The 24,695-nt window shown below is 47.4% G+C and overlaps 1 protein-coding gene across 2 annotated transcripts in view; it reads right to left on the reverse strand.

Moving 5' to 3' along the window:
• LOC118098244 (slit homolog 1 protein) overlaps positions 1-24,695 on the reverse strand; it is a 44,967-nt gene that overhangs the window by 14,727 nt on the left and 5,545 nt on the right. For both annotated transcript variants that reach the window (XM_035141879.2, XM_035141874.2), the window contains exons 2-22: positions 18,544-18,615; positions 17,349-17,420; positions 17,085-17,156; positions 8,477-8,548; positions 8,163-8,234; positions 7,970-8,041; positions 7,633-7,796; positions 7,389-7,536; positions 7,182-7,253; positions 5,574-5,645; positions 5,109-5,180; positions 4,505-4,648; positions 4,228-4,391; positions 4,077-4,100; positions 3,652-3,796; positions 3,368-3,442; positions 3,055-3,198; positions 2,356-2,499; positions 2,098-2,264; positions 1,773-1,911; positions 1,180-1,248 (exon numbers count right to left, since the gene is read on the reverse strand). In XM_035141879.2, the coding sequence (XP_034997770.2) occupies positions 1,180-1,248; positions 1,773-1,911; positions 2,098-2,264; positions 2,356-2,499; positions 3,055-3,198; positions 3,368-3,442; positions 3,652-3,796; positions 4,077-4,100; positions 4,228-4,391; positions 4,505-4,648; positions 5,109-5,180; positions 5,574-5,645; positions 7,182-7,253; positions 7,389-7,536; positions 7,633-7,796; positions 7,970-8,041; positions 8,163-8,234; positions 8,477-8,548; positions 17,085-17,156; positions 17,349-17,420; positions 18,544-18,615 (2,175 nt within the window). The remainder of the gene's footprint in view (positions 1-1,179; positions 1,249-1,772; positions 1,912-2,097; positions 2,265-2,355; positions 2,500-3,054; positions 3,199-3,367; positions 3,443-3,651; positions 3,797-4,076; positions 4,101-4,227; positions 4,392-4,504; positions 4,649-5,108; positions 5,181-5,573; positions 5,646-7,181; positions 7,254-7,388; positions 7,537-7,632; positions 7,797-7,969; positions 8,042-8,162; positions 8,235-8,476; positions 8,549-17,084; positions 17,157-17,348; positions 17,421-18,543; positions 18,616-24,695) is intronic.

The following is a 24,695-nucleotide window of genomic DNA, read 5'->3' on the forward strand; positions in this document are numbered from 1 at the left end:
ACACACACACAATGAATATCATGCAGGAGACACACACACACACACACACACACACACAAACACACATTCAGTCTCTCTCCATTTACTTCCCTCTCACACATAGACACAACTTTTCCTGTGTGTGTGTGTGTGTGTGTGTGTGTGTGTGTGTGTGTGTGTGTGTGTGTGTGTGTGTGTGTGTGTGTTCGTGTGTGTGTGTGTGTGTGTGTGTGTGTGTGTGTGTGTTCGTGTGTGTGTGTGTGTGTGTGTGTGTGTGTGTGTGTGTGTGTGTGTGTGTGTGTGTTATTACATGAATGCACAGTGTGATGCTCATTGAGCTGAACCACAGATTTAACTACACAGTCCACAGCTCCCCCTGCTGGATCTCTATATAAATACAGTTTATCTGCATGATGAGTTCAGGTGAATCTTTCTAAACATGTTGGATTATATATTAATAATCTGCAGCCTATATAAGGCTAATATGCAGCTGATACACCGTCTATTACAGATGTTTAAACTGTAAAAAGTCTTTAGGAGACGGTAAAGAGTAAGAGACTAATTTTGAAAATAGTTAAATAAAGATTTTAAATGTGTTAAACGGTTGAAACCTGAAGCCTCTGACCCCCAAACGTCAGCAGACTCCTGGTACCCGACCTCGTGCTCGGTCCGTTTTTGTTTGTTTCTTCTCTCTTGGAAAAAAAGATCCTGATCTCAATAAAACTGTCGGATTAAATTAGAGACTAAGAATAATAATAATCCTCCTCCTGCCGGTTCTGGGGCCCGTCGCCCTCAGTCTGGTCTTCTGAGGACGACGCACAAGGTCGGATGGATTGAGGTTAAAGCACCGACTCAGTCTGACTCACTGTCTGAATCACTGCTCGACTACTTGGTCTGTTTGACCTCTGGGTTTTAGATTATTGTACTGACTGGTTCCTGACGTGTCTTGAAACGTGAACCATAAATAAAATGCAAACCCTGTTGTTTTTCCAGTATAATTGTGAGATTTCCAGTCGAGCTCATACGTCCACTAAAGCCCAACAGTCCCTTAGCTTCACACTCAAAGACATCAGTGCTCTAAATGTCTCTGATTCTTCATCTGCATCCATGAATTACTCCCTTGGAAAAATTGTCTGAGCTCTGAGCGATGATCTAGTTGTGTCAACGGGCTCAGTCGTGTGTGAGAAGTCGTGCTCTTACACGAGCTGCAGGTATTTGAAGGTGGCCAAGTCTTTGGGAACACTGGTGAACTGGTTTCCATCCAGATACCTGAGAAGACGACACAGAGGCGTTAATCGTGCGTCTCAAACGAGAAAAGAATTCACAGGGTCCGTCAATCTTCGTCAAAGATTCATCTACAATCGTGACTCTACAAATGCATCAAGTTCTGTCGCCTGGATTTATGAAAGTAAAGATCTAAGTTGAACAGATTCATAATCACTGTGTCTTTGTTACTTTGAGTCTTAATATCTACACCAGCGTGTTTCTACAGAAGCCCAGAGGGGACAAACGCCGGCTCTCGAGAGGCCTTTTCGTATTTGTATGTTTCCTGGAGGCCACCGTAGATTCTCCTGGTGGTTTTGAGTTGGTCGCCATCTGCAACCTCACCACTAGAGGTCACTAAATCACTATTAAAAGCGTTTCAATTGGCATGATGCAAAATTAGAGAAAAAACTTTATCTGCAGAAAAGAATCAACAAAAATAAAAACGTGTAAGTAAAATTAAATCCATCGGCGTGCAAATAATTACAACCTTATTTCATATCCGGGTTTACACATGTTTTCGGACTCACAGTTCGGTGACGTTGCGCGGCAGCCCCCTGGGGAGACCCTGTAGGTGTTTGTTGCTGCAGCGGACCACCGTGTCCATGCAGGTGCACTGGGTCGGACACTGAGGCCCCGAAACACAGCTGCTGTCGTCCAGCACCGACCCTGAACAGGAAAACAACGTTTCGCCGCACGGTTACAAAGTGTTATATGTGTTTATATAAGTTCTGGAAGATGTGCAGAGCAACGAACTCTGATATTTGTGATCTCACACAGAGAACCACCTGAAAATGTCATGAAAATGTCCAGACAGGTCCTAGATCAGCTTAGGAGAGTGTGTGTGCTCTTTACCATCTTCACAGCGGAAGTCGGGCACAGCTACGTCCTGCAGTGGGATCTCTCGGAGGAAGGCGGGGCCCTGGCAGCGAGGATTCCCCGTCACGATTCGCCTGCTCCGCAGCCACGCCCCAAACCAGGACAGACGGCAGTCGCAGGTGAAAGGATTGGCCAGCAGGTTCCTGGTGGATGGAGGGAGGAGAAGAAGGAGATCAAGAGGATGACACACAAAACACACAACCAGTCGGTGTCGGTGCAGCGTGTGGCGCTCACAGCGTGGACAGGTTGGGCAGCGTGTCGAAGGCCCCGGGCAGGATGGTGCTCAGCTGGTTGTCGTACAGCGAGAGAAGCCGGACGTTGGTGAGACCTGTGAAGCTGCCGTTATGGATACAGCTGATCTTGTTGTTCCTCAGCATCCTACACACACACACACACACACACACACACACACACACACACACACACACACACACACACACACACACACACAGACACACAGACACACACACACACACACACACACATAGAATGAATTCAGTTTGTAGGGGGTCAGCATTAACTTAACTGTTTTAACCACCTCACGCTGGCGTCCTGTTTGTTTTAGGTTTGATTTTTACAGCCCCTCATGCTTCTGATTATATTTGAGACCTTTTTAATTCTGTATGAACCTTTTTGTAGCCTGAGCTCCTCGGACAGACAGAGAACTTCTCTCTGTCCCAGAGGCCACGTCTAAAACTACAGGGGACAGTGCAGGCAGGGCCCTGAAGCTGGGGAACGAGCTGCTCCAGGAAACAAGTCAGAGTCAAAGATCTGGTTATTTACTTGCTCTTTTTAAGTCTCTGTTTTGTGTCTTTTAGTCGGGATTGGTAACGATGAGCTTCACCTTCTACCGGGAGTCATACATGTTGTTTCTCTGCCTGTGTGAAGTCTCGGTAATTACAACCAGTCCCGTCGGGCGAGAGGTGAACTCACAGCATGCGGAGTCCCTCCATCCCTCTGAACATGCTCCCTCTCACAGACTCCAGGTGATTGGCCGTGAGGTGAAGCTCCACCGCCGAGGACGCTCCGTCAAACGCTCCGTCCTCAATGTCTGAGATCTTGTTGTTGCTCAAGTTACTGGACGGAAGGAAGACAATGAATGAAAAAGACAAGATAAGGACGGTGCTGTACAGTCCTCGTTAAGGGGTGGAAGTCAAACTGATTCATTGGCTCAAAGTTATTCAATCATAAGTTCCTGTTACTGTACTAAAGAGCGGCCATTGTTGACGTTGTCTGAGCGACCTACATTTTCTTGAGCTGCGTCAGGCCCTTGAAGGCGCCGGTGGCCTCCAGCACGGAGAGGTCGTTGTTGTTGAGACGCCTGCGACGGTCACAGAGCGCACATGAAAAACATCGTTAGCAGAGGAGTCGGTTTGGAATCTGAGCGTGTGTGTGTGCATCCATGCAGCATGAGTCCCATACGCGCATGTCAACACGGATATCCATAACGAGGCCGTGCCCAGCATGTGTGTATTCACATGATACATATGAGTGTGTGTGTGTGTGTGTGTGTGTGTGTGTGCGTCTCACAGCTCTTCGGTGGACGAGGGCAGGTGCTCAGGGAACTTGGTGAGACGGAGGTTGGAGCAGTCGACCACGTTGGCTTCACAGCGACACTTAGCGGGACACACCGGCTTACTGTTACACTCGTAGCTCTGACGTCTGTCCTCAGTGCCTGGACGCACACGCACACACACACGCACACACACACACACACACACACACACACACACACACACGTAAACATAAGGCATGACATGTGTGGGTCCAACTGCTCGAGATACGAATCAGTCCCGACAGACGGACGCAGACGGGTATTTATCTTTTTAGTTTTAAATGATAATGACTGAAGTCTCGTGGGTTAGAGTTGATGATACATCATGAATATTAATGACAATGTACAAGACACACAAATACACAAATACACAGATGCACATACTAACACACATGATCACCTGGGATGTGGTACTGCTCTTTGGCTGTCATGGGAAAAGATAGAAAACGACGTCAGTCAAAAGGTTTGAGAGATTTAGACAACACGTGCACGCAAATGCAAACGCACACACACACACACACACACACACACACACACACACAGGCACTGACCGGAGCATCGGAACTTGTTGCTCTTGATCTGTGCGATGCGTTTGTTGGCGAGGCGGCGAGGGCTGGCACAGCGGGCGCCGCTGGTCTCGATGGGGTTCGAACGCAGGAAGTCGGCCAACCACTTCACGTTACAGTCGCACACGAAGGGGTTCTGGGCCAGGTGGCTGATGGGAGATCAGAGGGTGGTGTGACGTCAATGTGGTGGAACCGAACAAAGCATGTGTGTGTGTGTGTGAGTGTCTGTGTGTGTCTGTGTGTGTCTGTGTGTGTGTCTCACAGGGTCTGGATGCTGTGCAGGGAGCTGAAGGTCCCTTTAGCCAGACTCTGGATCTTGTTGTCGTACAGCGACAGAAGAGCCAGATTCTCCAGATCTTTAAACACGGTGGCTCTGATACAATGGATCTTGTTTGCGTTCAGCAACCTGCAGAACAGGAACAAGAAGTGAGTCTCACAAAAAAATAGTTTTTGTCTAAAACAAAGAGAAGTGGCGTTAAATGAATGTAATCGTAGACTTTTTCAGACCGAGCGTAAACCCGGTGTAAACAATAAATCAACAAAACTTTGGGACGTATCTTAACAATGACTCGACCCATTTTCTCGCCCGACTCCCGTCCCCAGATTATTAAAATATTCAAAACTAATTCTGTGGATCCTCCGACTTCTGAGCAGTGAAAATACCTTGAATCTGTTCCACATCTATTCGTTGACCCTTGGTTCTCCAGTGTTTGTATTAAACTACCTCGTGGCGTCTACACATTGAAATGATTTCTTTCATTTCTATCAGCTCGACTGAACACAAACACACTTTAGTTTCCATCCTGACTTCGCTCATGTGTTGTGTGTTGTGTGTTGTGTGTTGTGTGTTGTGTGTTTGCACTCACAGCAGCTCCAGTGAAGCCAGAGCATCGAACACTCCACCAGGCAGCTCCGTGATCTTGTTGCCGTACAGAACCCTGCACACAGACCACGGTGGTTTATCATCAGCTTGACAGTTACACTCTGAGTCCACTGCTGAAATGTTCACTTCAGACTCAATCACAACCCTGCTGATGGATGGATTCACACACAGTCCACAAACACACACACACACACACCTACAACGCACAACACACACACACACACAGAGGCCACCCGCTGTGACCCGTTGTACGTCCTTACACTCTGCAACAAATGTGTTTACAGAGAGCAGGCGCCACTTCTGCATTAGTCATACCAACAGTCGCACAAACACACGCGTGTGGAGTCACAGACAGGCTGAATGTAAACACACACGTTGACGGAGACAGACACACACTCACGCAACACTGTGTATTCACACACTCACTCAGGACGCGTGTGTTACTCACAGTGAGTTGAGCGCTCGGAGGCCGTGGAAAGCATCTGGAGCGATCTCAGAAATCTGGTTGTTACTCAGGTCTCTGAGTAAGAAAATAACACAACCACACTTGAGTCAGAAAGAACTGTTATATATTTATATTTCTGTCTTTTCCATTTGGCCCAACCCGTCACACACATACATCTTTTTCTGGTATCATATATATATTAAATTACTCATTTTATTATTTTTCTAACTTGGCTCAGTACTGGTTTAACGCTGTGCTTTGATTTCCGTTTTGTGATTATTTTATTATTTGACTATGTTTTATTTTCTATTATCTGACAGTTTCATTGCTTTGATTGAATCTGTGTGTTATTATGAAAACCTTTGTGACTGTATTGTGTCTAAAGTACCATAAGTAATAAGTGTGTTATTGTTAAAAGGCTGACTCTGTGCCTCCTCCTCACGTGAAGGAAATGAGAAAAACTCCTAATGTTGCATTTTTGTCTTCATGTAAATCCCCATGAGGAATTCTCTGGGGTCAAACGTACATGAATGGTTTCATAGTGCATTCTTCTGATCCCCAAATCAACCTGAACAAACAGAAACCATTTATAAAGTGGAGTGACTCCATGTAATCGGAGGACGGGACCCTGAGTGAACTTGACAGCAGTGTTTTACGTGAGCGGCCGACTCGGAGAGAGAGGAGGAGGAGGAGGAGGAGGAGGAGGAGCTGCTCCTCTGGCAGAGCAGAGGTTTGTACATGTCTGGTTCCGTCAGACCAGACCACGACATGTCAGATTAGAAGATCCTTGTTCTGCTGCCACGTCAGTCGCTCAACTGTCAAAACGAATTCTGAGACAAACCACCTAATCCAGCCTGGTAATGTAATCAACCCCCCCCTCCCTGCGCTCGGGACAGTTTCACAGTGATGATGTAAAAAGGCAAAGGAGGAGGGGAAGGATCAGATTGAGAGGACAAGGAAAACCACAGAGAGAGAAATGTCTGAGGATAGAAACGGGCAGAGGAAGAGAGAAGAGAAAAGCAGCAGCAGTGGACAGAACGAAAACCACAAGGAGAGAAGGAAATAAAAAACCCAGAACAGAGCCGAGAGTCAAGAAGTCACGAGCATTACTGTTGTGGTAGAAACTGGACTTTTTTGTTTTTGAACATGCAGCAGATCACAGAGATATTCGCTGCACTCGTCATCTGGGACCCTGAAAAGGCCTCTGACAGAAACCGAGCGCTCCACGATGCCGAACATCCACTGGGGCTGTTTGTTATGTCGAGTATAAAAAGAATACGGACATAAAGTGTATTTATATTTAAAATCCCTCCAGTGAATCCAGAGTCTTCTTCTTCTACTGACATTGGTACGACTGGCCCCTGAACGATGAGGAATTGTATTATTCATTCTTCTTCTGTTGATTCTCTGGCTTCTCTTTTAGGTCAAGTGTCACCGTGAATGTTTCTCTGAATCCTGCTCAGACATGAAGTGCTGCATCATGAGGTTTTTATTAAAAAGGAACAAACAACTGCATATTTATATTTTACACCAGAATATGATTTGGGGTGCGAGCAGCCTGAGACTCATTTTTAAACGTGTGGTGAAATCGAGCTTCTTTGGTGGACTCACATTCGTCTGAGTTTCTTGTAGGAGGTGAAGGCGCCGGGAGGAACTGACTTGATGCCGTTCTGCTCCAGACGACTGGGGGAGAGAGAGAGAGAGATTAGTCACAGTCTAATGTGCAGCTCGTCCTTTACTTCCCAGTTAAACACGTATAAGCTCATTCAGCTGTAAACTCAGTGAAAGCTGCTCTCGAGGAAATATAACTTTACTCACATCTCCGTCATGGCCTCGGGGAGGTGGGCGGGGATGGCGGTGAGGCCCCTCCCTCGACAGTCCACGATGTTGTTGCTGCAGGAGCACATGGGAGGACAGGAGCCGGACGCCAGACTGCACGGCTGAACGAAGGCGCTGCCGCCGTGGCCTGAACGCAAACAGCAAGACAAAGGTTCCAACTTCCACCTGCACCATCTAACCTTTGACCTTTAATAGTGCGAGGAGCAACAGGGAGCTGCCGTACCCGAGCAGGCGAAGTCATTCTTGCGCAGCTCAGCCAGGTTGAGGCCCCTCAGCGTGGGGGGGGAGCTGCACTGGGTGTAGAGGCCTAACGCCGGCCGCTGCCGCAGCCACGGAGACAACCAGGCCAGGTGACAGTCGCAACGCAGAGAGTTGGAGTGGAGACGACTGGGAAGAGAAGGAGAAGGAGGAGAGGAGGGGTGGAGAGGGAGAATCAATGGGGAAGGGGAAGAAGGGAGGAGATGAACAGGTGAGAACAAGAGATGGAGGGAAGAAGAAGGGAGGACGGAGAAAAGGAAAAGTGTACTGCAGCATTCTGGGTAATGTAGTGAAGTACTCACAAGGTGCGGAGCTTGGGCATGTGGTTGAAACTGGAGACTGGGATAGTGCTGATGTTGTTGTTGTTCAACGTGCTGGTACAGAGGAGATAAAAGAGAGAGGAGGAGAGGAGGAGAGGAGGAGAGGAGGAAGAACTGATCAGGAAACACCAGGATATTAGAGCTGGAGGTTCACAGTGTTGTTCCTGATACTCACAGAACCTCCAGAGATCGCAGAGCTCGGAAAGCTCCCTCCTCGATACAGCTGATGTGGTTTTTATCCAACTGGCTGGTGACAAAAACACCACAAACACAACTTTACACAACTCCTGCCACACAGGTTTAGACGTGTTGAAGCCCAGTCGAGTGTGTGACGTGAATGTGTCTGCACAAAGTGGACATTTTGATTTTAAATACGTTTTGTGACGAGCAGATTGTATCATTATCCGATGTGTGTGTGTGTGTGTGTGTGTGTGTGTGTGTGTGTGTGTGTGTGTGTGTGTGTGTGTGTGTGTGTGTGTGTTCACACACAGGTTCTTCAGGTCCGTGGCCCCTCTGAAGGCTCTCCTCGGGACGGCCTGGATGCCATTTTCACTCAGGTCCCTTAAAAAAAGAAATGAAACAGTGGAGAAAAACAATTCAACATTTACTTTTAATTCAGATTCAGTTGCTGCAAAACGCTTTGGTTGCAAACGTAAAGTAGCTGAAACCCCAAAAGACGATATACGTGATGATAGACCCTTAAATCCTCAAGGTGATGAGTTCACTGCCCCTACAGGTCATTTAAAGCATTATAACTTCCTGCTTCACCCTTTACCCGTCATCAGTTTGATTTCCTCATAAACACCAGCTCCTCTTTATCTTAATGGAGTTTTCCCTCGTACATAACCACAACACGTACCACAACACGAACCACAACACGAACCGCAACACGAACCACAACACGAACCACAACACGTACCACAACACGTACCACAACTCGAACCACAACACGAACCACAACACGAACCACAACACACACACACCACAACCTACCACAACTCTCACAACACAACACTCGAACCACAACACGTACCACAACCGAACCACAACACGAACCACAACACGAACCACAACCAACCACAACACGAACCACAACCACAAACCACAACACACGAACCACAACACGTACCACAACACGTACCACAACACGTACCACAACTCGAACCACAACACGAACCACAACACGAACCACAACACGTACCACAACACGTACCACAACACGTACCACAACACGAACCACAACACGAACCACAACACGTACCACAACACGAACCACAAAACCGCAACACAACACGTACCACAACTCGTACCACAACACGAACCACAACACGTACCACAACACGTACCACAACACGAACCACAACAACCACAACCGAACCACAACCACAACACGAACCACAACACGAACCACAACACGTACCACAACCACAAACAACCTTACCACAACTCCCACAACACGAACCACAACCGAACCCCCCACCAACCGAACCACAACACGTACCACAACACGTACCACAACCGACCACAACACGAACCAACACAACACCACAAAAACGAACCACAACAACAAAAAACCACAACTCGTACCACAACACGAACCACAACACGTACCACAACATGTAACACAACATACGACTTCACTACAGACAGAGAGGAGAGAGATTCACCCTCCTGCCGCTGAGAAGACGAATGAACAACAGCAGCGGCAACAACAGAACCCAACTGATAAGAGCAGGACCACAGGGATGATAAACCTGGTGTGTGTGTGTGTGTGTGTGTGTGTGTGTGTGTGTGTGTGTGCGCGTGAGAGATGAACCACAGAGGAGGATGTAGATCATCTCTGCCCTGGAGGACCTCAGACACACTCCATTAGCGTCAGGGTCAAACCACAGAGCGTGACAGCGGAGGAAACACCCAATTACTGAGACCTGCACTGCTGATATAATAAATGCACAGTTTCACGGCCACGCTCACAAACTGTGCCTCAGTGAAAGTGGATCAAAAACTATTGTTTGTAAAAAAAAATGTGCAGTTTTCTCTGCGGATTAGAAGAGTCGGAAAAATTAGAAACCAATGAACAAGTAACTGCAAGTTTCCTCGAACTGAGACGAGCTTCACCGAGCTGTGAATGACGCAGCTCTTTATTTACCGCAGATCTGCCACCGAACCCTCTTTGGTAATAGTCCGGTCTTCTCTCTCGTGTCTCTTGATTCAAACGTATCTTAATTTGTGGTCTAGAACTAAGAAGTAGGCTCAGACCAGAGTTTCAGTACAACTCCTCCAGCGTAATAACAGCAGCTTCGGGTCATACACAGGTTAAAGAAGCTATGAAAAGCAAAGTTTCTCTTCATCTTTCTTCCACCCAACAATTTTATTTAATGCGCATTCAGCCTTGCAAAGCCATTACCACAGCTACGGTCTTGTTTCTATTGTCAAGCTGCACTGGATGTCTCCAGTTCTCTGTCAGTCACAGCTCTGGGTCTGTCTGTGGCGAACCCGAGGTTTCTTCTGTGCGGCCAAACCCGAGCATCACAGAGAGGTCAGTGGTGAAGAGCAGCAGGTCCGAGTGGAACCAAACCCACCAGCGAGACAGAACCAGAGAAAACCAGAGGAGGACAAACCAAACCTCGTAAAAAACAGTCTGCGCTCAGCCGTCACAGGAAACAAGCAGCACAGGAGGTGATGAGGGATATACAGAGCGACAGAGCGGCCACAGGGAGGACAGGAGGATGGATGGATGGGGTGAAGGAGTGAGGGCTGGTACAGAACATGCAGGGAGATCCAGAGAGAAGCCAGAAGAGCGGAAAGCATCTCGACGGAACGGTGCAAAGAGATGGAGCAGAAGAGGAGGATACAGACAGAAGGAGGGATGGGAGCTTGATAGAAAGAGACAGCGGGGGGGGGGGAAGAGAGGTGAAGTCCAGTTTTTCTGCTTCATTTCAGAGAGCTGAAGGCCAGTGAACCAAACCAGCCCTTTACTTTAGTCTGTCTGCTCCTCTCTGTGCTGGGAGCTTTGTATCGAGGCAGAAGAAAGGGCCGAACGTTTCTCTACAACGCAGACCGAGGACAGAACTGAGCTCATGGCAAACACAGCGTCGTTTGTAGAGATCGAATTCATCCTGATTATCCTCATTCTCTCGTCACAAGAACAGAGATTCTGCAGGGTTCAGTTTAATTTAAGCCTTAGGGACATGGAACCAGAAAGAATCTGGATAAAAGAGCAGATCCAGGATTGTGTTCCCGTCTTTCTTAAACATTGCAAGATTAACATGTCTGCATCTAAATGTGTTTTTCGTCTGGACGGGGGGGGGTAGGGGCTGCCACCAGCATGCAGCTGAGATCATGTGGATTCGATAAAGGATCAACCGTTTGAATGTGTCCTCAAAAGTTCAGTAGCCATGTGCAAAGGAACATGAGCGACGTGGTGCAGATCCACAGCTGAGGAATGAGCTCCACCGAGTGTTTTCCGCTGACATCGCTGTTTGTTCTCTGAAGAAAAGCTGAACTTATATTATGAATAAATCAAATAAAAGGTCCTCAAACTTAAACGTGCTTTGTATGCACGACGTACTGTTTTCAATCAAGTGTGGAGCATAAAGTCCAGATAAATCAATAAGAGGATAAATAGAGGAAGTAAAACACTCTCGTGGCTCAGATTCAGTTTCAATCTGAGTTTTCATAAACATTGATGAGAACAGTGATGAATTAATAATGATGGACACACACACACGCACACGCACACACACACACACACACACACACACACACAGGCCAGTATTAAAGATGCTTTCCCATCAGGTTACCAAGACATCTGTTGCCAGGACACCAGGAGGCTGGATAGTATGTTTACTGGAGGGAAACAGAATGGTCACAGCTGGACGTGTGTGTGGTGTGTGTGTGTGTGTGTGTGTGTGTGTGTGTGTGTGTGAGTGTGTGTGTGTGTCTGTGTGTGTGGACAGTTGTCTCATAATATTTGCTCTCTGTCCTGTTATCTCCTCTATTCATTTTCTGGTCCGTTGTGTCCGTGTCCCTCCTCCCTCCTCCCTCCTCTTCACCCTCTCATTGTTCCTCTGTCTCTCCTGTCGTTCTAATATCCTCCTCCCCCTGCTTGCCGAGGAGGGTGAGAAAGGTAAACTTTCCCACTCGTTCCCCTACTCGTCTTTTCCCTCGTCACCTCCGTGTCCACCCATCCCGCTCCACTCGGGGTCAAACGCAGGTTAGCGCTGAGCCGTCTGATTGGTCACTGGGATGAGTTTGACACTTTATGTACAAGTTAGTTTTTTTAACTCCTGATCCTACGGTGGCTGAGAGAGCTCAACTCACTGCACATTAAAAATGCAAAAAGTCACGACACAAATACAGAAACGTGCTGTAGTTCAATACTTTGTGAAGTTATCGAACTACAGCTCTGAAGAGTCCGTATTCATTTCCTTTCCTCTCGCTCTATCCCTCCCTCCCTCCATCCTTTTTATTCCTTTATCCTCATTCATATCTTTTCTATCCTCCCAATATGTTTTCCCCATGTGTGAATCCTTCCTTTGCACTCCTCCCTCGATGTCCCCCCTTACGTACGTCCCGTTGTTCCTTCCTATCATTACAACCATCCTTTCCTTTCCTCCCTCCTTTCCTTTCACCTCTCGCTATCTTCATCTATCTTTCCTCCATCTTTTTTTCCACCTCCCTCCCTGAGAACTTGCCTCTTTCCCTCTCTCCATCCACAGGGGAGCGCAGCGCTTAATTGAAAAACCCAGAAGGCAGAGGAAGGAAAGGTGACGAGGTTGAGGAGGAGGAGGAGGAGGAGGAGGAGAAAGAAGAGGAGGGAGGAGAACGACAAAAAACCCAAGGGAGAGGGAGAGTGAAAAAGAAGCAGATGAAGCAGAGATGTGAGAGTTGAATGTTTTTGTCCGTAGTCCCACTAATATTTGTCCTATAGAGGCAATCTGAGATTAGTGATTGGCTGTTTGAACAGTCAGTGTGTGTGTGTGTGTCTCTGTGTGTGTGTGTTTCTTCCCATCATGCCTTTCCACAGCCCTCAGCATGTCAGCTTTACTTTGGAAGAACATGACAGGGGGAACATCAGTGTTCGTGGTCTGACCCTCCACACACACACACACACACACACTCACACACACTCACACACTCACACACACACTCACACACACACACACACACACACACACACACACACACACACACACACGCTGCTGTCCGGTGTGAAGCCGTCACCACACCCAGCGCCGCACAGTCCCAGCTTCAACAAAAACACATTTCTGGGAAAATCCTGCTCCTACGTCGGCTGCAATGACACATGTGAGTCCTGCTGTTAGTGCAACTACAAGAACTGCAGGCGTGTGCAAATGAACCGAGACACACACACACAGACGAGCTGCAGGGATGAGACTGTTTTCACACGGTAACGTTGTCGTGTTTCTTTTCTCCTCTGTCCACATGTGGCCCGAAGCTTTCACGTAACGTTAAACACGCTGGAGCAACACAGCGACTCCTCTTTGCATTCGGTGCAGCTCTGCCCCGGTGGCACCGCCAGCTTAGCGCCGCTGTCCTCCTTCACTCTCTCCTCAGTGAGCCAAGTTCACGTTTAAGTGAATCGACTTAAACATTCAAAAGTACCTGTTTCTCACAAACAAATCAATTAGCACACGTGCCGACGACACACTCGCTTTCATTCGGCAGACACACACGATAAATAATCACGTCTCACACACACAAACACAGCACGGTTACATTGTTAGATGCAAATCTGTGTAATTAGCACACATGCACACACGCACACACACAAACAGACAATTAGACAGAACAAATGCTAACAGAAGCAATTATCACACACAGTCACAGACACACTTGTGCTCGTCTCCCTCAGAAGATTAGTCAGGTAAACGTGGAGGTCACACTCCGTCGGTTACCCTCCCAACAGCTGCCGTCAGATTCACACCGTTAATTAGCCGCGCTCAGACGCCAATCAACAGCGCTAATGAGGCCGGCTCTGCCACTCTGACTAATGAGAGACGCTCTGCCAGTGTCTGAGGGGAAACATTAACACACACGCCAAAAAGAAACACACATTAAAACACACACACACACACACACTTTCAGTTTCCTGGTTCTTATTCCAATTTCCCTCACCCTCACTGGTTTAGTCTCTGTCACAGCATTACGTTTTCAGGCTGTTCGTCCGTTCGTCCCATTGTTGCGAACACGACGTCTCGAGAACGCCTCGAGGGAATCTTTTCAGATTTGGTACGAAGGTCCACTTGGACTCAAAGATGGTCAACGGTCGCTGTTACCTCACAAATCACATCGTTGGTCTCGTGAATGCAAAATATCTCCGGAACATCTCGACGGAATTGAGATGTGCGGACTCTGACGACATCTGAATCCACACGTTTGCTCGACTCATCCACACGTCACCCACCCGAAGGAATCATGTTCTCCAGTTTAGAGACCCGCACCCGCACCCGGTGATCGTATGGTGACAAATTATAATTAATAAGGCTGCTTTTATCTCAAATTTAACTTTCAGATGCACGTTTTAATTTATTTTCACTGTATATCGTTTCAGGTTATTACTCTGTCGACTCCTCGTAAAGCTCAGAGTCGACAGGACGAAGCATTGACCGGGTTTAACGGAGTGAATCAATCCACACTCAACAGGGAACAGGAGCTAAACACACAGTTCACCTCCAGGTCAAGGTGAGAGTGTGTGTGTGTGTGTGTGTGTGTGTGTGTGTGTGTGTGTGTGTGTGTGTGTGTGTGTGTGTGTGACATCTAGCTTCACTCCCATAATTCCTGGGTTCCCCTAGGCTAAAGGGAGGTTCTGGAAGGGGGGGGCAACCTGGTACATGAACACACACACACACACACACACACACACACACACACACACACACACACACACACACACACACACACAGGCAGCCTCTGGGTATCATCAAAACACACAAAGGACTGTTACTGGGTGTGGAGCGAACCAACAAAAGACTGTGGAGAGAGAGAGAAATGAGATTCTGCAAAAAACAAGAGAAGGAAGGAGAGGAAACGACGAGACGGAGGTGGAGAGGAAAGAGAGTGAGAGCGGAGATAAAGATGAGCTGACACCGCGACGAGGAGGGATGAGGATCACCACGAGGAATCCAACACAAACAGCCTCTGTTCACGTGGAGAAAAACATGAACGTAGAAACAGCAAATTAAACTTTGTGAACTCGAATTAACTGTCGACAAAAATGAAGCAGGAAGAAAAACGACATTTTCACAAGTTTGAAAACAGGCTGGCGGAGGAAAGGAGGAGTATTTTGGACAAAGAGGAAGAAATAAAGCACACAAACATATTTGTGTGTCCACGGGTGCGTGTGGGGAAAAACAGATTACACTAGAGAGGTGTGTGTGTGTGTGTGTGTCTGAGGGACACTGTGCTTCATAGAGTCCATCAACGCAGCAGGAGAAAAAGAAATCACTCCTGCTGGAGGAAGTGCTAATGGTGTGTGTGTGTCTGTGTGTGTCTGTGTGTGTGTGTGTGTGGTGTCTGTGTGTGTGTGTGTGTGTGTGTGTGTGTGTGTGTGTGTGCGTGTGTGTGTGTGTGTGTGTGTGTCCTGATTGATGGAACATGCCAAGTCCATCTCTGTTTTCCCTGATGGGAGCCAGAGTGTGAAATTGCCAAAAAGACAAACAGCAAATAATCAGGACACAAACACTTTCACACACACTTTCTTTCACCATTTATCGCTCTCAACATTTTCTCTTTATCTGCCTGTCTTGCTCTCCCTGTGTGTCTCTCTCTCTCACACTCACACACACACACACACACACACACACACACACACACACACACACACACACACACACACACACACACACACACGTCCACCTGTTCATCTCCTGTAATTACTGTTATTTTTCATGGCTGGTATCCACTTTACTCCCGGTGCTCAGGGGGAAAGTAAGAGCATCTCTTTGTAGCTTTCTGTGTCAACCATTGAAACCATTTTACACACTCACACACAGACAAAGACGCACACACGGACACACAAAAAACACACACACACACACACACATACAAACACAACACTGTCATAAATGGATCAATCAGTGAGAAAACTTAATTGAAGAGCGCTGGTATGTTTGCTTTTCTTTCTTTCTCTGCAGCAGTGTTTGTGTGCGTGTGCGTGTGTGTGTGTGCGTGTGTGTGTGTGTGTGCGCGTGTGTGTGTGTGCGTTTCCAGGCAGTTAGCAGATACTCTCCTCTTTCCTTTCTACAACACAGATCTGATAACAAAGACTTCACAGCAGCGTCTGTGTGTGACACTTTTAGCCGCATAGAAACCAACTGTGTCCAAGCTCTCTCTAATTAAACAAGAAAAAAAGAAAAGCTCTTTGTGTGCATGTGTTTGTGTGCATGTGCGTGTATGCGCACGTGTGTTGGGTTGTCAAATTAAAGCTCGACCGCGCCTCCTGCTCCTGCGGGAGCCTGTGAGTGATTTGTGGTGCTCCTGCCGTCCGAAGGGAGACTTGCACTGAGTTTTCTAGGTGAGAGAAATGGGTCAATTTTTGATTAGAAAACCCAGCGAGCACATTTCAGCCTCAAGCTGCAGGAAATAACTGTTTCTCTAGTGTGTCTGTGCTGGTTTACTATTATTATAAAAGCCAAACAAACTGGGATAATGTGCTACGGATATTATGGTATAATGCTAACAAAAAAAATCCTGGTTCCAACCCAGTTAGCTGGTTGTTCTTTGTGTCCACGAGAGTGTATCTGAAACGTCCCTGACCCAGAGGCTTCCCGATCAGCTGTAGCCACGGTAACATCACATCGATCCCGCAGCACCGACTCCAGCCGAACTACCACGTCACATGTCACTCTGAGACGTAGACGCTTTACGGGAAACTATCCACGACTGCACACAAGGTGTTTGAGTTTCTTCAGGAGCAGGATGGACTCTCTTTGCTGTGACCAACAGATCGTGTGCATGCACAAGAGAGCGAGTGATCTGATGAGTCCGGATGCTGCAGCATGTGGGAGTAAATTAGCGCGTATAGGGTTCAGACGCCAGCTCTATAGAACAGAAGGTGTGTAGTCGTACTCACAGTCGAGACAGAGCTTCATTCTTCTGGAACAGCAGCTCTGGGAACTGACTGAGATGATTCTTGTTGAGACGACTAGATGGACAAAAACATGAGGGATTAGGGAACTCACAGACGAGATATCATGAAAACACCACCATGATTCTATAGAGAGTGTGTGTGTGTGTGTGTGTGTGTGTGTGTGTGTGTGTGTGTGTGTGTGTGTGTGTGTGTGTGTGTGTGTGTGTGTGTGTGTGTGTGTGTGTGTGTGTGTGCGTGTCCTCTCACAGTCTTTCCAGCTCCCTCAGCTCATCGAACGCTCCCCTCTCAACGTTACTGATCTGGTTCTCCATGAGATGTCTGCAGCACAAAGTGACAAACACATCGATCATGACTAATCGGTCAACGGATCATAGACGTGTGGAGCTGCATGTTTCATCATGTGGATTCTGACAAACAATAAGTGCAGGAACAATTTAAATTATTGTAATTATAGTTTAATTTTAGCTTTTTGGCTTAGAAACATCGAAATTTGTTTACAGCATATTCTGTTTAGAAAATATCAGGAGACATCAGCAGCAGCAGCAACAACAACTAAACTAATTGTGACTCGTCGGCTGAGATACGTTTGGCAAATAAAATAATAAAACTAAATGAATCTGTTTGGTGGAGACGTTATAACAGTGAGTTTAATCACGACTGACTTCCAGAGACGAGACGTGCAGCACAGACTCTAAAAGGCGTCTTTGCACGATGGCAGCGTTCATATCCGGGATATTAATGCTTCACTTCTGGATAGTGGGAGGAAGTGGAGACGGGCTGTCCATCTTTAATTGCTGTTAATGGTTGCGCTCGATTCCCGTTTGATCGTTCTTGAACCAACCCGGAATCCTACGTCTTTTGGGTCGGGGGTTATGTTGGGCTGATCGCGGTTTCAGAAAGAACCCATCTTTACATTTGACAAATACTCTGCACAGGTTTCTCCATCATAAACCCCCCTCCTGACAGAAACCACCCCCCTGCATCCCAGCGGGCGGCTAATCTGTTTTGAGCAGGCCTTCGGAGATGTCATTAGTTCCTGGCATGTCGTCCTTTCAACGCCTCATGTCCATCACTGACACTCAGCACCGTCCCAGTCCGTGGGCGAACACAGGAAGCCGCTGCTCATCCAGCCTCTCCCGGAGGGCACGGTGTTTCCAGGTCAAAGGGTCACAGACAGACCCCTCCCTGTTGTAAATCTGACTGACACTGACACCGAACACGCACCTCCGGGTGGTTCATGTGTCAGTGCTGAGCTGAAGCGTCGTTCGATGCCCTCTGGCCTCTGATGGCTCCGTGGCGATGATTCCCACATTCCTACCGGACCTAAAACTACCAGGGAAATGTCTGCTGGGCAAATACAAGCTGCTGCCGCGTCAACAGTGAGTGTGACAGCAGTGAGTGAAGGTCGGGTGTGAATAGACCGGACGAGGCAGCGACTCACAGAACCCGGAGGTGTTTGAGACCAGAGAAGTCCGTCTTGGTGATGACTGTCAGGTTGTTTCCGTTCAGATCTCTGGAGAACAAGAGAGACAACAGCAGATCAACAGCAGATCAGAGAACAGGAAGCAGGGACAGAAGTTCAAATCAAATTAATAAACTTGATCAATCGTGACATATAAGTGCACATACAAAGAATACAGACACACAACAGAGTTATTGTTGTATAAAAGTATTGATTGTTGATTTCACACATTAAGTAAAACACTGACCTACAGAGGTGACACAGCAGCAGCACTATAACCACAAACATGTAAACTATTGATTGTTTCTTCTCACCCCAGAGTTCCTGCAGGATTTTAAACCATAATGAGTTAAATGTAAGATCGATGTCATCAAGTCCAGAGTCCCAGACTTACTTACACGTCCTCATAACAATATAAAACAACCCTGGAAACACCAGTTACCAATCTACTGACACAGGCTCAAGGAATCCTGAGTCTTCACCACAGACGAGAGGAACTGAGATCAGTCCTGTTCGCAGACGAGTTCCAGTTACAACAGCATCTTGATGCCTGAACAAATAATTGGAGGAACACTGTGTGTGGCTCTGAGCAGATTCACTCAGGACAGCTCAGTCCGTCATGAACACCTGAACAAACATCTGTGTGATAAGAACGACCTGAAAGGACAGAAACTCTTTGATCGAACATGTGACCTATACTGCAGCCAACCCCCAGGGGGCCATCGAGACCCTTTGGCTTCACTTTTGTGAGCTGTCATGTCGTCCATCTTCATTTCCAGTCCGTGCTTCGTACAGGAGGAGATTGTCGGAGGACGACACGAGTACCTGACTCCTTCCTAATCTCTCCAGGTGCGAACGTTCACTTCAGGTACAAACTGTTACCAGCGTGTGTCATGTGATATTCTACCTATCCAGCCCCTGTGAGGGAGGGGTTTAACCCTATGACCTCATTGTCTACTTTGATTGACAGCGGCGAAGAAAGAGAGAGGGATGATGTCACTCTTCCCACGAGGCTCTGTGGAAGGAGAGGTAAGCTGAGCCCTGTGCACGTACCTGTGTGTGTGTGTGTGTGTGTGTGTGTGTGTGTGTGTGTGTGTGTGTGTGTGTGTGTGTGAGAGAGAGAGAGAGTGTCATGTTCCTGGACTACTGTAAAGGGTGGAGCAGAGTGTGACCTTGTCCTGTCCCATGTGAAGGAAAGGTGGAGAGAGAGAGAGAGAGAGAGAGAGAGAGAGAGAGAGAGAGAGAGAGAGAGAGAGAGAGAGAGGGAGAGAGAGAGAGAGAGAGAGAGAGACAGAGAGAGAGAGAGAGAGAGAGAGAGAGAGAGAGAGAGAGAGAGAGAGAGAGAGAGAGAGAGAGAGAGAGAGAGAGAGCTGTGGTTTGGGTGTGTGCTCTGGATCCCTGCTGATCCCTTTCATGAGAACGTCCAGTTTTGAAACGTCTATTTTATTTCATTATCTCTTAACTGAGTAAAGACCTGCTGCTGCACAACGACCTGTTCACCTGTTTGCTCACAGTTCAGAAAAGCTTGATTCAGTACAAAGAACCAACACAACACTTCCTTGGGCCACGACCACACACATGACAAGTGTGAGTGTGCCACAGACAGACGGAGATTCCTGCAATCAGCAAAAGATTGGTTGCCGGAAGCTGAAACGACCTCAGAGACGGGAGAAGTTACAGAAACTGAGGGGAGTTTGTCAAAAAGACACGTTTCTAATGCACCAAATCAAAAACACGCGTTCAGCTGTGTTCAGAGGAAGGATTTCAGTCTGAGAATTAGCGGATTGGAGAACATGTTTCAACAGTGTTTGTGTGATTATGGTTGCGTTCGAAAGGTGAAAACAATCGGATCCAACTGGAAGACTTTGGGAGGTGCTCCAGCCCAGTGATGGAGGAGGTGGCGGCTCTCAGGGCCGGAGAGGGAAGCCAAGGGAGGGGGATTGGCTGGGAGCGAGGGAGGGAGGGAGGGACGGATGGAGACGGGTCATGGCGGGGGCACAATCACTCCCTGGATGTGTGTGAAATTACCCGACAGTTGAACCTCGCTGGAAAAACAAGCACGGGGAGGACGAGGAGGACGAGGAGGACGTACAGCGAGCGACCGCGTTTCCACACTCTCCAGGAGCATGAGCGGACGATGCAGGAGAAACACACAAGAGAATGAAAAGTATCAGCCACCCAATGACGAAACGCTCATGAGGTCGGTCTTTGTTGTGTGAGGAGGAGGAAAGAGACTCGAGGGAGGAGACGAACACAAGCAGCGGCCTGATGAGGCGTGGTTAATTGAGTTTTGTGCAGCATGGCGGGGTCAGGGGTCAGCTGAGCGACAGACTCCCCAGTGGCGACTCTGCCAAACAATAGCTCATTAAAGCAGAACGCGTCTACACACACACACACACACACACACACACACACACACACACACACACACACACACACACACACACACACACACACACACACACACACACACACACACACACACACACACACACACACACACACACACACAGCCTCAGTGGGCAGTGAGGCAGTTGATCCGCTCAGCTCTGCTCTCCACTCTCAGATCTGACATGGAGGGAGAGGAGGAGGAGGAGGAGGAGGAGGAGGAGGAGGAGGAGGAGGAGGAGGAGGAGGAGGAGGAGGAGGAGGAGGTGTATTCAGTAAGATGAGGAGCTACGTCGTGTGGATAGAGAGAAAAGAAGCAAACAGTGAGTGGAGGCTGATCTCGGAGTTTAGCTGCGAGTCAAACCTCAGCAGAAACGTGTCCATGGAATCAGACAAACCATGAGTTACTCTTGTTTCTCCTGAGTAGAATCCTTGCTCGTGTAAAAACAACATCAAACACTTTCATTCACTCTGACATCATTAAAAGTGTTAATAAGCTCGTCTCCACCTCCTCCCACTCTCCAGAAGATGAAGACAAAATATACCAGAACACAAATGCTGCCATCTTGCACATTTCGAGCCAGAGTCCCGTCGATACACTTGAGCCGTTTCCAGACGTGGCCTGTGGGTAAAGTCCGGAGAATTGGGTCCAGAGTTTACCCAGAGAGTTTGTGTTTCCCACTCACCACGCAGCAGGAGGTTTTCTGCACAGCAGCAAGGCCAGGAGTGAACAAATCTATCAATCAATCAATAGGTCGTTGTACAAATATCAAATACACTGAGTAGGGACGATGTGACATGACTTGAAAATGGTCAAATAATAATAGAAAAATCATCTTTCATTCACATGTCCTCTCTGAAAGAACGTTCGTATAAACACACTGTGCACACGCAGGATACATCCGAGCGTGCGTCTGCTAAATCGATGACTGATTGTGATCTGCTAATAAACCGAGCACGTGTGCGGACTGCGAAGACCAGTGAGGTTTTCAAGATACAAACGCGAAGCATCAAGGAAAACCACCCCGACGTCCGTTAGAGAGCAACAACACAGTCGTCACGACACACAACTGCTCTAATGACAGCGAGGAAGACAACCCGCCGCTGTTCTGCCTCCTCAGCTGTTTACTGAACTTCAGTCAGGAGCATCCAGGAGATCAGGTTTCTCTGGGTGGAACTCGGGGGATTTCACGGTAAACTGGTGTGTTTGTTTTGTTGAGGTTCATTTTGCCTGGTTACAGCTGCTGGGCCGAGAACTTTAACCGACAGAGTTCAGAGAATTTAAGGTTAAACTCTAAATGAGGGGAAGTTTGTTTTATTATTTCTGATGTAAATAGTTGGTAACCGATGGTAACCGGACGTGAGCATTTCAATTGAGTCAATGGCTTTTTAACATGGTGGTGGTTTGCTGTTGTATGATTCATAAACCCCGCCTCCTCCATGAAGATGTGGTTTTATAGTTATATATTTGATGATATAAAATTATGTGAAACATCATCCGCGGCTCCGTCCATCGATCGCAGCTGCACAGACTCTCGCTCCAATTACATCTTCGGCATTAGGTGGCAGCATTTGTCATATCTGAGATATTTTGGCTTCATTTCTGGATAGTGTGCGTCATCCATCTTTATTTACAGTCCATTACTTTGGAACTGTACAGAGAAACAGCAGTTGTAAAGATCCAGGGCTCAAAAGAAAAGATTTCCAGGAATCACGTACAATTAGAAATAGCATTACCGTAACGATAACTGGCACAAAAGCTTAAAAACAAGAATTAAATCTAAAACAAAACCTTGCAAAAATACACAAATCTGTCATCCACCTTCTGATTTTCTTTGTCCTCGTGTGACCCCTGAGCTGATTGTGACGGATGAGCGACAGCATCAGTTGCAGTGGGTGAATTTACAAGCACAACAGGAAACATCAATCAAAGTCCAAACAAAGTAAAGGACAGAAATGGAGAACGTCTATGGAAACCGGCTCCACTTCCCCAGTTCACATTTTAAAAGCCTAAAAACCCGATTCAGAACAGCTCAATGAAACACGGGGTCGGTTTGAATTCTCCGTCCGGCCCCACGAGAACAGATCGTGGTTCCCCCGTCGGCCCTGCGGCGCTTCGTTTGGACCCAGGTCCGACCGCGACCGACATCCCACCCAGACGCTCGGTACGTGGAATCAGGAGTGGCAGCAAGTATTACGCTGCTCGAAGCACAAGTCATTTCCTGACATGTAAAAAGAACCAGGCAGCGTTTGTTGAGCATCTGCCTGGAGCCGTTCCTGTGAAAACCAAGTCAACACTCAGACTTTCTCTGAGTTTTCACTATCGTCTCCCTTATGTTCACCTCCCTCCTCCTCCTCCTCTCTATAACACCTCCCCTCACCAGTCCTGCTCCTTCATCTCCACCTCCCCATCTCCTCCTCTTCATCTGACAGCCTGAAACAACCCTCCTCCTCCTCCTCCTCCTCACTCGCCCCATCTCGCACACATTAGCAGCCTCTTTCCCACTGAGGGGCTGCAGGGAAAATGGTTCAGTGATTAGAAGGAGGACGGTGGAAGAAGCTGAGGTGGCAGTCACTGGTAATGAAACTGAGGAATTAGGTGTGTGTGTGTGTGTGTGTGACAGAGAGAAAGGGGAAAGAGCTGGGAACTAAATCTGAAATTAAAATAATTTGTCTACTAATTAATAACTGGTGTTTTCCCCACTTACACCAAACCATAACAAAGTCCTATGAAAGCTCCAGTTTAACTTTAAACTCCTAAGATTCTCTCTCATCCTCAGCTGCTGTTCTTTTAAAGTTTGACCTTTTCTTTTTGTCCTCAACACAAACTCTATTTCTCTGCCAGTCGACTGCAGCTTTTGCATCATGTGAGGTGAGGGCTCCGTTGTCTTAGGCTGAGGGAGGAGGCACGTGTGCTCTGTGCCATTCAGTTCAGATAGAGTTTGGCTGGTGAGTTCACACGCGACAAGAGAACAGGGAACATATGGATCCATTCAAGCTGAACACCAGCTCAGAATTACACATATGCTGTCCCAGTGAAATGAAGCATTGAACTTCAGTTAAATTTCCAGTAACTCGATGCAATGTCCTCATCAGTGTGTGTGTGTGTGTGTGTGTGTGTGTGTGTGTGTGTGTGTGTGTAGCGTCATTGTGTGCACGTGGCAGCTCAGTTTCCCGCTCTCTACTCACCGCGTCAGTCGCTAACGCTAATCCTCTGCACACTCGATTAGCCGTCTCACTGGCGGCAATACATTATGGCGCACACACACACACACACACACACACACACACACACACTTGAACGTACACACGTGCACAGCTTGATTAATATTTTTATTTCATGCCCAATTTGTATAATGATGCATGGAGATAATAAACGAGTGTGTGTGTTTTCAGTGTGCGGCTGAGTCCGGTGTTCATGTTTGAGTTGTTGGTCTCTGCTCAGATTCCACACGATGCACTCGCCCTCATTCACACACACACACACACACACACACACACACACACACACACACACACACACACACACACACACACACACACACACACACACACACACACACACACACACACACACACACACACACACACTAAAATTATGGTGTTGACCTTTAAACTCTAAATTAAAATGCACACGACCTGCATTAAACTACAACTACTGACATCTACTCATTACTACTAATACTCAAGTGCCAAAATACAAAACCCTGTGGAAAGTTTTTTTTTTGAAAATATAACTTTTA

This window comes from Hippoglossus stenolepis, chromosome 2 (genome assembly GCF_022539355.2).
Source record: "Hippoglossus stenolepis isolate QCI-W04-F060 chromosome 2, HSTE1.2, whole genome shotgun sequence".
Lineage (NCBI taxonomy): Eukaryota > Metazoa > Chordata > Actinopteri > Pleuronectiformes > Pleuronectidae > Hippoglossus > Hippoglossus stenolepis.